Source organism: Danio aesculapii, chromosome 21, assembly GCF_903798145.1.
Source record: "Danio aesculapii chromosome 21, fDanAes4.1, whole genome shotgun sequence".
Classification (NCBI taxonomy): domain Eukaryota; kingdom Metazoa; phylum Chordata; class Actinopteri; order Cypriniformes; family Danionidae; genus Danio; species Danio aesculapii.
The window spans coordinates 11,926,948-11,941,010 of record NC_079455.1 but is presented as its reverse complement, the minus strand read 5'-3'; the positions used below and the strand labels follow the sequence as shown (position 1 = coordinate 11,941,010).

The 14,063-nt window shown below is 34.3% G+C and overlaps 1 protein-coding gene and 1 long non-coding RNA gene across 3 annotated transcripts in view; one reads left to right on the top strand and one right to left on the bottom strand.

Moving 5' to 3' along the window:
• slc25a14 (solute carrier family 25 member 14) overlaps positions 1-14,063 on the top strand; it is a 29,641-nt gene that overhangs the window by 8,040 nt on the left and 7,538 nt on the right. For both annotated transcript variants that reach the window (XM_056445958.1, XM_056445957.1), the window contains 4 exons: positions 5,644-5,729; positions 10,200-10,295; positions 10,403-10,527; positions 10,607-10,820. In XM_056445958.1, coding sequence (XP_056301933.1) covers positions 5,644-5,729; positions 10,200-10,295; positions 10,403-10,527; positions 10,607-10,820 — 521 coding nt within the window. The remainder of the gene's footprint in view (positions 1-5,643; positions 5,730-10,199; positions 10,296-10,402; positions 10,528-10,606; positions 10,821-14,063) is intronic.
• LOC130214326 (uncharacterized) lies at positions 647-2,147 on the bottom strand. Its single transcript, XR_008835612.1, has 4 exons — positions 1,966-2,147; positions 1,425-1,517; positions 1,245-1,339; positions 647-864 (listed from the first exon to the last, which is right to left on the bottom strand). It is a non-coding gene; the product is annotated as an uncharacterized LOC130214326 (long non-coding RNA).

Here is a 14,063-nt window from a genome sequence, read left to right as displayed (position 1 = left end):
GCTAATTTAAAGAGATCAGAAGTTAATTAAACTATAATATTAAGAAATATTAACTACACTGTAAAAAATCTTATGTGCTATTTACAAAAAAAAATTGTGGTAACACTATTGCACGTATTATTTTTAAGTAAATTTCAAGACTTGATTTTTTTTAGCAAAAACCACTTGAATGAATCATGTGAAAATTACTAAATGTTTTGAGTGATAAATGAAGATTTTAATATTATTAGCGGAATGTGCTTTTATAATTTAAGCTAATCCACCACCATTTATTCATATTTATTTTTTTTTAACGAAAACCACTTGAAAGAATCATGTGAAAATTACTAGTTTTTTTAAGTGATAGATGATGATTTTAATATTATTAGTGGAATGTGCTTTTATAATATATGCAGATAAATCACCATTTACTCAAATTAATTAACGAAAATTACTCATTCATAAAATGTAAAATATTTAATGTATAATGAAATACATACACAATACATTTAGGCCAAATATCATTTTATTACATGTTACACTGATAACATGGTACAATATGTTAAACAAATCTATGTAAAATTTACAGCAATGTTAATCTCTGATAAAAATTCCTTTATCCATGTCATGGAAAAAACTGACCTGTTAACTTTCCTTTGTAGGAATAGTCACATTTTAGACAATATTTGACAGAATTTGTGTATTGCAAACTTAATATTCGTTTCTTTGTAAGTGATTTTAATTTGTGGAATATTTGTATAAATCCAGTTCAGCGATTCTAGATTTTCCAGGCTAGCCATGACTCACTTATCCTCCAAGACAATGCAGAAGTCCTCATGGTTGGTCATCCCTCTGACAGACAGCAATTCTCTGTGCATTCCCACACTGTAAAATAAACATTACATTTATTATATTGAAATTATGCAGTTGTACATTTCAAATGTTTAAGGTTTACTAAAACACATTAAGGAAATATATTAATGAAATAATCCATTTCTTTTTATATCTGTGAACAGTAATTCTTCATAATGTTTGAGTAGATGTTGCTGACTGACACAAATACACAAGTATTTTGACTTATAATGGACAGGGTGTTTAAATGTATACTAGTGTACAGACATTTATAAAAACAAACCGTGTTTATACAAAGAATAGTGCATTCAACAATGTAGCGCTTGAGCTATATATTTTTTTGTAAGCATGCAAAAATATAAAATGCAGTTTTCTGAAGATCATAAATATCTGAAACAGTTTGAGACACTTACATTGCACTCCTGGATGAGCTCTTCCTCTTATTCATACAGATAGACCAGCAACAGAGGACAACATCTCTCGATTCATCCCTGATTTAATGTGAGGTCTGATGCAAAAAAGTGTAGAAATTAGTAATAATAATAATAATAATAATAATAATAATAATACACAAATAACATTATTAAAAATACCTGATGTATGGCACCCATTCTCTTTATCAAAATCTGCCTCAATAAACTGCTCCTCTTTAGTGGGAAAACTCTGCAAACGTTTTCTTCATTAAACTGAAAAATGAAGCAAACAAATATTAGTATTTATGTACAGTATTATATATAAACATTTCATTACATTACATCAGCGATGCTGTAAAAGGAACCTTATGAAATGGAAAAGCACTAGCTGTACATAAACCCCATTGAATAGCTAGCTAACTTAGCTTAGCTTAGATTTACCACTTAATAAGCTCACTGTTGTTCGTCTGCTTAACTGTTGCCTGATCGTTGCTGTTAAATATTACGATGCAAATAATTTGTTCAACTTCATTATATAATTCAGAATGAACATTGAACCAAATCAATTTCAAATAGGAATGGGTGGTTAAAAATACCTGTGTATCCCTATATACATCAAACTTGTTCAGGAGCTTAGTTTTTGCCATATGAACAGCATGTGTCTTTCCTGAAAGAGCTTAGGCTATTTAAGACAATAAAATGATAAACTGTTAATGCTTACCTCTTAACATGCTCGCTGTTGATCTGCTCCTTCAAAATGTCGTCTGATCACTGCCGTTGTTGAGATTCAAATGCAAACATCTCAATCAAATCCACATAATTGAGTGAATTTTCTTAAAATAAACGTGAAGCCATCTTTCCTCAATTTTATTAGCTTAACTGGTTTCTCAAATTAAGCTTAATAATTGCACTAGTTTGCTTAAAAAAATAAGTAAAATTAAAATCTTAGTTATATTAGCGAAATCTTCTTAATATTTTATAATAAATCCAGAATATCAATTTTTTAAAGAAAATATGCTCATTATTTTTAATGACCACATAAATTTTTTTAATGAAAATTACAAGCCTCAAGATTAATTTTTTACAGTGTATGAGGTTTAATTCAAGCCTTCTGAACATGAATGTATGAACATTTATACATAATGGAAAGATTTAAGCTTTTAATCTCATATGAACACTGATAATGCACAAACAGGGCTCTTTCGAAGGCCGATTTTGTCATTTGAGGCTTCAAATGCAGCCTCAAATTGCATTCTTCATTTCTCATATAATGAAACATACAACTGATGCATGGCAAGATTCGGCACTGATGACAGCAATGTTTTTTGTGAGTTTTTGGCAGTTTGCCTTTTTTTGACAGGGCAATGAAATGACAGAAAGTGAAGTGTAAGAGAGGGGATAGGATCGGGAAAGCTCCATGAGCCGGGAATCGAAATCGGGACAGCCGAAGCACGTTGCGCTATATGTTGGCGCATTAACTACTGAGCTATTGTATTTTTTTTATTAGGAATGTGCATTAGACTTCTGATGCAAATTGTAATTGGTAAACATTATTAAATGCATTAATAAACAGTTACACCATGTTCTAACTACATGTGATGCTTTGACATGCAATGAAAATCTTTCATGTTAAAACAAGTTTTCTTCCTAACCATCGGTGACGCGCAAAACAGAGTTGAGGCTGAACAACATCTTATTGTGACACGTGTAGTCAGGACACAGTGATAGAAATAGCTATGGTTATGTTAAAATAGATTTTAAACAATACAACTGAATTTTATTAGCTATTAAGTCCATTTAATTAAATCATTACAACTTTTTATTGCGGTGTTAGGCATTAACTTATGAACATCACCTAAAATTTCGTTACATATACTGATATTAACAAATGAAACCTTATAGTACAGAGTTGACAAATAAAAAGCCTACTAATAGTCACAGAATTTTTAATGTTGTAGGTCAGATTAGCATGTGAAAATGTTATTGTTTTGAAAGTAAATGATTTAAGAAGTGTTCAGGGATTTGGGGCTTTGATGGACAACCTGCGCCAATAAATCCAGTGTTTCCTCTAGGATGTTTTCCAGCTGTGGCGGCAGGCCTTTTACACAGATCTACCAACTACCTATGATGTAATTTCAATGACAAATGTTGTAAGCGCAGTATTACAAGTCAAGATCGCATTTATGTAATACGACCATGTGAATCTCCTTGCTTGCATGCCAATTTCCTCTGATTGTGGACAAAACTTCTTGCATGCCCCCTCAAATATATGCTGCTCAAGTGGAGATTTTCTTGTGCGCTCTCAAATTAATGCTGATGAAGTGTGATTTAGTGCGTTTATGTAACGAGTATGTCTCCAACATTTAGTAGATTTGCTAGGAATATTTATGAATGTCTCCAATAGACATACAGAGTGGCATTGATGCATCCTGAAGTAAAGTGAACTGGCTATAAACTCCAGCAAGATAAAGTCATTGTATGCAAAGCCATAGACCTTTATCTATTAATACAGTATAATTATGGAAAACGTTTTCATCTTTACTGAAAGCTACGTCATGTTTGCTAGCCTCATGCTTCTGTCAGTCAGTCAGTCTGTCAGACCGTCAGTCAGCATATCACCGTAAAGGGTTAAACAAATAAAGCACAGCACTACTACGATTACAGAAAAGTTTGCAATGTTATAATTCACTTACCTTTTAATATGTTTTGGTGCAATTTTTTTTTTTTTTTTTATAACCCGCTTTAAAAAAAAAAAACAAAAAAAAAAACGACTGAATGTTTTGAATGAGATAATATAGCCGTGGCAGGATGAATTTTGGTGTGGCGCCCCGCCATGAAAGAATGAATGTAGCGGAAACCAGGAAATATATATATGTTACGTAAATATAGTTGAAATGGTTGATGGTAATAATAAATTAAAACAATAATGTCCGTAAATTATGCACAAATAAATTACATCTACATATGATAAAACATTAAATTAAAACAATAACATAAAATAAGAGAAAGTAAGAACAACAACAACAATAACAAAAAAGACTAGCAAAACTAACAATAATTATATGAAATAATCAATTATTAAAGTCTAACAAGAAACAAGAATTAACAAGAAAAGGTCCCCAAATATAATCAAAGTCAGTGGACTTTTGTCTGTCAGAATACAATATTTTCTCAGGAGTACTATAAGTTACAAGCTCATTGATCCAGTGTTTTTTCTCAGGGGGGGTTCTCAGATTTCCATTTTTGAAGTATGCATTTTTTAGCTGTAGTGCTTACAAGCAAAATAAAATAGCTGCTGTAGTAGGTCAATTTATATCACCTAGTATCCAAATTTTAGGATCTGGATCAATTTGATTATTTAATTTTTCAGAGGATGTTGCAATGCTTTCAGAATGTCTCCAAAACTGAACAGCTCCAGAGCATATGAAGTGTCCCAGTAGATATCTTACACATTTGACACATGGCAGAGGTCTTGGAACTAAGTTTGTTTAGTCTATAGGGGGTGTAATATGTTCTATGCAAAATATTAAATAAAATTTGTCTGTGTTTAGTGGATACTAATACAGTTTGTGATGCTTCTAAAAGAGTACTCCAAGCACTATCAGTGTAAGAACATTCCAAGTCTGTCTCCCATTTTTGCTTTTAAAAAGAATCTTTGGTATGCAGGAGATTGTTATTTAGAATATTGTATATGTATATCCTTTGTAGATACATATCTGGCATTGAGCAATCTGTCTTCCAGTAGAGATTGTCAGGTATGTTAGGGAATGACTCTAGTCCAATGTCTTATTTGTAAGCATTTAAAAAAATAGTGCTTGGGTAAATCAACCAATTCACATAACTGGAATCTATATATTATTAAAAGACACTCCAAAAGTTTACATTTTGAATGCCCACAATATCAATAATGTACAGGTTCATATTCATTATCCTGATCTGTTGAATTTTTGAATATCGGCATATGTCTAATATGTATTTTTTTGAAAACTGAAACCCAATTTTAGTTTTGTTACTCTACCGTTGCAACCATTGTGCTGCATTCTCGGCTTTACTAATACTGCAAAACATGGTGTAACCACCATCACTAATGCGCGGTCCAAACAAAAGGTGCTGAAGCGGCAGACAGTTAGACACATCTCTAGCATTACCTTATCTGGTGCTGGCGCCAGCGCATTTCCATCTGACATGGTACAGAATCATCTCTTCTCTGCAAACAGAATTTGTATTACTTGAATCCTTGCCATAAGCACTCAACGAGAGGTCACAGCTTGGCCAACAGTGGCTTTTTTGTTTTTTAACAGGCTGAATGAATCTGATTCTTTAATGTGCTGAAGAATATTCTAAATCTAATGACTGTTTTGTCTTTCTCTCTCTCTCTCTCTTTTTTTGTTTTTTTTAGAAGAGACGATGGTGATTAATGTGTTTTGTGGTGTGGTGTCAGGAGTTTTGTCTTCCTCTTTGGCAAATCCAACTGATGTGCTGAAGGTAATTGTCATACATTGTTAAAATGCTCTTCTTAGAGTTTTTGTCTTGTTTCTAGTCCAAATGTTAAACAATTCTTAAATCAAGAAGCATTTTTAGACATGTTCAGAAAGTAAGTTTGTTTGCAGAAGTAATAAGTCAATTTTAAGTAAGTTGTTCTTTAAAACAAGCAAAATAAGCTGCCATTGTGCAAAATAATCTTGTTTTTGGTTTGGGATAAGAATATTTTACTTTCCCCAATATTAATTTTGACGACTTATTATTGTTGGCATAACAGTTTACAGTAGATTTGCAGTATAAAAAGTTGCTTTATTTACTAATTTAGTTTTAATATAACAACATATATTAATATCTGTTCATAAAAAGGCAGCCACCAAAAACAGCTAGTAATGAGTCAACTGGTAAATATTGTTAAGTAAAACATGCCCGGCGTCATTTCCCCAAATAAAAAAAAACACTACCATGGTAACTAATGGCACTAAAATAATGTAGTTAATATATATTTAACTAAAGACATAGTAAAAATGCCTTGTGTACTGTGTCATTAAGAACAAAAACATGGGTATTTCATAGGGCTGAACAACATATTGCAATGCATGTATCTTCATTAGTCACATTGCAGGATTAGATTATGAAAGATAAAGATATGATTATATAGGATAATTATTATTTTTTTATACAATAATGATCATGTTGTTTTACGTTTGATTGTTAAATTTCTGTACTTAGTTGGATGCCCCAGAACACTGTTGGACGCCCCAGAAAACCATAAAGCACTGTTTATTTATTTAATTTTGCTTGTGTATTTATTATAATTTATGCACTGCATAGAAAAAGACTTGATCATCCCAGTCGATCTAATTAATGAACCCTTTTTTCAAATTGAGCTATTCTAATCATTCAGTGAAATTTATATTCATATGGCAATATATATCGCAGCAAAATGAAATATTGCAATGTCAGATTTTTCCAATACCGTGCAGAACTAGTATTTAAAAAAAATGTTAGGAACTTCTGTAAATTTCTATTCTAAAATGACAATAACATTGCATTTTGCATGGTCGCAATTTAATAAATACAAGAAATGGATTGTACAAATATTCAAAATCTAGTGATGAGTGCTAAATACATTTTCAATATCAAATATCAGATGTGTAGTTTAATATGTCGATTGATTGAGTAGGGCTGAGTGACTAATTTGTATCAGTAATGATTGTCTGTACACCATTGTCAATATTGATAAAAAGAAAAGTTTGTTATAAAGCCCTATAATGGGTTATTTCCAATGAAGCGTGCCACGCTCCCTATGCACTTACATTTTCCAGTCTCGCACTGATTCATGCGACTACAACAAACCAGTCAGCTTCACAGTTTGTATGGAAAATACACATTTCAGTAATAAAGGTAGACTGATTACCTTAAACACAGAGCACCCATACACTGCAGAGCTTTTTAATTTTCTCCATAAATAAAACTTGTATCAGAACTGCAGCAAAGCGCATTGAAAATGGTGAAGGAAACCATGAACCTTGCACTTTTCACATGCTTATAGATGCAATATGTGAATGGCCCTCAGTTGGGTTGCATCATTGCCCCCCTCAAGTCAGGTCAGACAGCAGCAGTGAGGAAATTGTGAATAAAAGGATGTATCAGGTTGCAAGAGTGGCTTTTTGGTTTCTTTTCTTTTGCATCCCAGCCACTAGCACCCCATCTGAAACAATGTAGTCACATGTAATGTGTCAGCATTAAAACCAGAGTTAACCAACTTTATTTGTAATGTTTTTGCAATATGTATTTGAATAATGATGGTTGATTCCTTTACTTGAAAGCTCAGATTTGATTATCATAATTTGTTTTGTTTACAGAGTTTGAGATTTATTGTATCATTATTAGCCTAAAGTTTGCGTTGATTGTTCAGCGTTTACACTTTACCATTGCACATACTTAGTAACATTTTATTAATCGAGTTTAAGAGTCTCTTTAACACAAATGTTTAATTTATTATAAGACATGAGACATTATTATTTTTTTTTTAATTGACAATAAAAATATTTGCCTTAGTAATGTTAGTAAATTAAGACAATGTGGTTAAAAAAAGAAGACTGGACGTAATTGATTAAATGGCCTTTTAAAAATATTCAATAATTATCTATACCGGATGATATGAAACATTATATCGTGATAATTATTTTGCTGCATCTCCCAGCCCTATGATTGATATTCAGCAGCTTTTTATTCTTCAGTGGCTATGTTTACATGCGCATTGTTTGCTTCAATCACTTCAAAATCACCCTGATTGATTGAATCTAACCGAAGTGTTTACATGAACACTGAATGTTGTGCTCATTTATGCGTCACAAGCTTCAAATCATATTTGATCTTTTGACAAGCACACACTGCATTCATGTACATGGTTGTCTGCTGTTTACATGTACTGTCACAGCTACAGTCACGTATTGTCTCGGCTCTAAAGAGTAGACTTAATATTTACATAAATTTCAAGTCATAATTAAGAGATGGCGAGGTCATGAAGGTTTGTGCCATCCTGCTTGTATTCATCAAGCATAAAGATTCTTGTGGCCAGAACAGGCTGTCTGTGGCTGAGTGTGTGAAGTGAGTTCTGCTCCACTTCACAACTGGAATTTTAGAATAACTTCCCCGTCATTTATGACACTTCATTCTGCAAAAACAACTGCCCATTCCATGCGTCATACACACCATCTCTTCGTCAATGAACATATGCAGTTCATACCATTTTGGGTTTTCAGTCCAGTTGGGAGAGAGGTAACACTATCTTTTTTTCTCTCAATATGATACAAAAAAAAAAAAAGTATTTTTTTTCTTCTTTTTTTTTGTCAATTTCAAGAATGTTATTTGATTTTTAATTGTGGTATTTGCTTTTTTTTTTTAAATCATTTAATGATATTGTTACTAGGGTTGGGTATTGTTTAGGGTTATTTCAAAACCAGTGGTATAAATATACTTTTAAAACGGTACTGGGGCCAAAACGGTGCCTGAACCGATACTTTTCACAATTATGGTAATATTAAAAATTACCATTAATATAATTATTAATCATTTTTAATTTAACAATATAATTAAAGTTTAAAGTATACATCAATTTATACTTTATATATTTGAATTTCATTAATATATTCCTTTTGATCATTTGATGTTCGCATGAATGCAAGATTTGCATTATGCAATTAACATTACATTAGACCTGTGGAAAGGCTGTCATCAAAATCAGTGAACACCTTTTTTCCTAGGGTTGGAGCTTAAGACGTCTGACAATACTCTGAGTAAGAGTCTTTCATGTAAACACATTTTTGATGACCCTAATTTGACTAAAGTCATAATCAAACTAAACAGAAATCGACTTAACACATTTGGAGTATGTATATTTTAGAATAAATGAAATGTTGCTGAATGAAATTTAAACTTCTGAACTGCAGGTAATGTCGAAAAATAATAAAATCAAACTAAATGATAGCCTGGTGACACAATAATGTTAATCGATCTATGCGTGACATGTAACACGGGATCATAAAAGAAACATTCAAAAAGTAACCCATAAACACCTTAATCATATTATTCTTATTCAGATTAAGGTAAAAAAATAGATTACTGATTTACATGTAAACATGAAAGTGGCAGATGATGTCGCAAGCTGTCAAAGACAGTGCATTTCCATAATGTTTCATTAAGTTTGATGTATTTCCCCCTTTTACACCACTTTTGCTGCGTCAGAATCCTTGCTTGTAAAATATAACCATACTTTAGAACGCTTAGTTTAAGCAAATTTGATGAATATGATTATGCGTGTTGATGAATCTGAAGGGAGTTGCCTTCTATACATTGCTAAGAAACGAACAAACGCCTAACATCGAAGACAGTGTCTGTGTCCCTCAGTTGTTTTGAATTAAATGTTTAGAGATGGTGTGACACAACACGTGCCTATGTGTTCTTTTGATGCACTTCTTGATGCTTCTTAAGTCCTTGTCAAACTATTTTTGTTTATTTTAATTGTACAAAACGAATATATTAAATTAACAATTCATGTAAGCTTCACTCAGAATCATCTCCATCAGTCTAAATTAACGAATTCTCTCCAAATAGAGCTATTCAAGGTATCTGGTGAAATTGGATTCATATCGCAATATAAATATAGCAGAAAAACTAAATAATGTGCAGCGCTACCACCCAAACAAACTTGTTGCATATGTGGTAGCCTTTAGTTCTACTTTGGAATATTAACATTATATGTATCATCTATCATGTGCTGTTGTTGTTTTTTTTTTCAGATGTTTTAATTGTTAACTTAATTATTCCTTATCATTTTATTGGCCAGCCCAAGTTCGTGTATTTAAAAAGTTTGGTATATTAAATTGTCTATTTATCTTGACATATATTCATTTTTACTATTAATTGGCCACAAGCTTGTTTCATCTGTGATTGTTCTATTTTGCTCAGATTCGCATGCAGGCTCAGGGCAGTCTGCTACAAGGCAGTATGATGTCCAACTTCATGAACATCTACCAGACTGAGGGCACACGAGGCCTGTGGAGGGTGAGTACTGACACAACTTCCACAACAACTGTTTTAACATTTCAAGATCCTTCAGCTTAACCTTCATACAATATGCATTGATACAGTGATGTTTTAATCCTCCTCAGGGTGTCATTCCTACTGCACAGAGGGCAGCCATTGTGGTCGGTGTGGAACTGCCAGTCTATGACATCACCAAGAAACATCTGATCCGTTCGGGCCTCATGGGAGACACTGTGTTAACTCATTTCATGTGAGAATCTCTTTTGTTGTTCTTTCAATATTTGATTTCCCGGTTGATCTCGCGATGAACTTGTATTGTGTTTTTACAGTTCCAGTTTCACATGTGGCCTGGCAGGCGCTCTGGCCTCTAATCCGGTGGATGTGGTGAGGACGCGGATGATGAATCAGCGTGTGCTTGCCGGTAACCCTCTGTACAAGGGCACGCTGGACGGACTCATGCAGACCTGGAGAAACGAAGGCTTTTTTGCTCTCTATAAAGGCTTCTGGCCTAACTGGCTGCGTCTGGGGCCGTGGAACATCATCGTATCCTTTAAAAAAACTAACATAGCTTTAAAGCGTTCTGAAGCAAATTAGCTCAAGGGGAAATATTTATAATCTTCTTAATATTAATTGTAAGTAGATATAATTAATTATAATATTTAGATCAGCTGTAGGCTTTTACTTGACGCCTCTGGATCAAGTGTTTATTTCTTACATTTACATTTACATTTAGTCATTTAGCAGACGCTTTTATCCAAAGCGACTTACAAATGAGGACAAGGAAGCAATTTACACAACTATAAGAGCAGCAGTGAACAAGCGCTATAGACAAGTTTCAGGCGTTGGTCATCAGTTAGCAGCATTAACCCTTTAGATATGCTTGTGCAAAAAAGGTTTCTGGCTTTTTATAGGGAGTTCTAAGGAGTAAAACGGATTGTGTGCATAAATACACTGACTGTGTTTACTACAGTTTGTTCTGAGAGCTGAGCTGCTCATGTAGAAGTGTGCACAGATCTCTCTCACTCTCACACATACACTTTACTCCATTTAGAAGGCAGAAACTAAGCTTTTTTTGCACTGCAACTAATGATCAAAATCAAAAACTGCTATTATAATGGAAGTCAATGGGGCAAATCAGCCAAGAACATAACAAAAGGGTAGTACATTTGGCAAGAGTATATTGTGGAATTTTTGAAATATTTCAAGGCATTTTCCCCAAATTTGTCAAAATAAGATTTGTCACGAAAAATTATTCTATTTGCTGAAACACGGAGAAAGTTGTGGCCAAATTGAGCGTGTACTCACACTAGGCTATTTGAACCATGCCCGGGTGCGTTTGCTGGTTCATTAGACAAGTGTGAGTGCTCTGAATTGCACCCAGGCACGGTTCAGTTGGCTGGCCCTGGCATGGTTGGAAGAGTTGTGCCAGAGTGCAGTTCAGTTGGGCTTTGATACACTTGTAGTGCGAGTCTGAAACTGAGCACGAAACGCGACACTTTTAAAAGGACTTTTATATGTGGATTTATTAATCGTTCTTTCTTTTCAATGAACGCAAACTGTCATCGTTTATCAAAGATCTAAACCCTTCACTGCACGTCAGCTGCACCTTTAGCAATCCTCCTAATACCTGCAGAATGATGAGTTTTAAGAAAATGTATATGCGTCAAAAATGGTGGATCTGTTCAGCAAAAAATATGACTGTCTCATCGCGTCCCAAACAACAAAAAATTATACAAAACGATTTAACTAAAGCAATCTCCACTATGTTGAGTGATTCCTGTTTTATTGAACAGTCGCGTCGTTGATGACACGTGTGCTCCGGCTCGGGAGGTAAAATACAGTGTGAGTGCAGGCTGAGGGGGAGAGGGGAGGGGAGACAATTGCACGGCTCAAGGCAATTGTGCTTAGTGTGAGTTAGCCCTAAAACTCAAAATCACCCCAAAGTGGATGAAAACATCCTCAACAGCACACGGGTTAAACACTTAACCTAATCTAACATGAGCACACATTTAGTTGGTACAGGGAGACAGTGAAACAGGAGTAAATAATAAAATCAGTAAAAGGTTATACAGTAGCAGTACTTGATATTCAGTGTATCTATAGCCTAAAGGAAACATCAGCTTCAGAATTCAAACACCTTTGTAAAAATGTCAATTTTACTTGAATTTCTGTATCTGTTAAAGAGAAAGAGAAGTTTGATTTTGCACGTCTTGCCTGTTTGAAAAAGAGTTTGTTGAGGCTCCTGTTGACCTTTGCTGGAGTTGATGGAGAACCAGTTTGAGTGCAAGGATCTTGGATGAATGGAAAAATAAGGTCACAAGCCTAGGGTGTGGTTAGAGAAGACTGTTGGTTCAGCATCTTCTCTTGTAATGCATGGTTGCTAGCAGTTTGTGTTATCTTAAGCCTAGTTCACACTACAGGATTTTAAACATTGTGTGCAGATCGCTGTGCTGTTCACACTAGATGACTGAATTTTGGGGGGTGACACACTACAAGATCTGACAACAACTAGTTCCCCAACAGCTCAGTCAAGCTACAAAACCACAGCCAATGAAATGTTGAGGGAGGAGTCGTCAGAAAAAGCTGAACACTGCTTGTGTGCTGACATCACTGACAGCGTTTCAAGCTTTCAAAGCAGCATTTAAAAACATTGTCAGTCAAGAGTTTTTAATTTTTTTAGTTTAATAACTGTTTGAAATAAAACTAACATATCTATAGCACCCTGACGCTTCCTAAATATATGTGTATTTCTTTCTAACATTTTTATTTTTTAAATTACAAAACAGTAAAGAACTGAGCATTTCTACCTTTAATTACCATATTGGTCAAAATGACTGAATGCATGTCTGCTACTTTTCGCTGTGACTTTAAATATGCACGCATTTTTTTTGCCTAGCAACTTCCTGCTAACATAAACATAACTTTCTGATAGCAAAAACATACATTTACTTCAGATATATCTTACAAAACAGCATATCCTGTGCCGGGAAATAGCTCCTGTTTGAAAGTAAAAATGAAAGCGAGTCCCAGACCTTTGCTTATTCTAGTATCATAACTACATATTTATAGGCTGTATTACCAAAAAAGATCATATTTTAGGGTAATGGTGTCATCAAATATGATGACAGACATTCAGAGCTTAATTTTAATATCTCAATAGAAGTATTAAATGTAAATATGATGTGACAAAATGACGTTTTATATGAGAACGGTCAGAATGACCAGTATGGTAATTCTAATAGTTACAGAATTCCAGTTCCCCTGTTAATATAGCTTACTCTTGTGTCCGTGTTAACACAGAATGAAGTGAGTGCATCGATGCCCATTCTGGCCAATCACAGACGTTTCTGTTGAGCTCCGGAGCACACGGTCATTCAGCTCATGCTGATATGCTCTCTCATTGGCCTCACTCTCATCTGACCGCACGTGGGATCGAGTCTGCTGACTGCCCTGGAATATTCAGCATGCTAGATATTAGATTTCCGTCTGCGAGGTGTCGGCGACACTTCAGCGAGCCTCTTTGATGCATTGTTCAGTAGTTCACACATAAAGACTGGCGAGCGCCGAGCACATTGGCGAGCTCATTGACTTCCAAATCGGGCTCAAATCAGGCTTAAAATCCTGCAATGTGAACTAGGCTTTAAGGGCAGTCTCTTTTATAGGGGACGGAAATTGGGAAGCTGAGATAACCTATGAGAAAGTAAACTATCAAAGGGAAATTGACTCTTGGGCTGCATTCCAGTCCAACTTTTTATGCCCTTTACCTTCTAACTTCTGTGTTGTTCC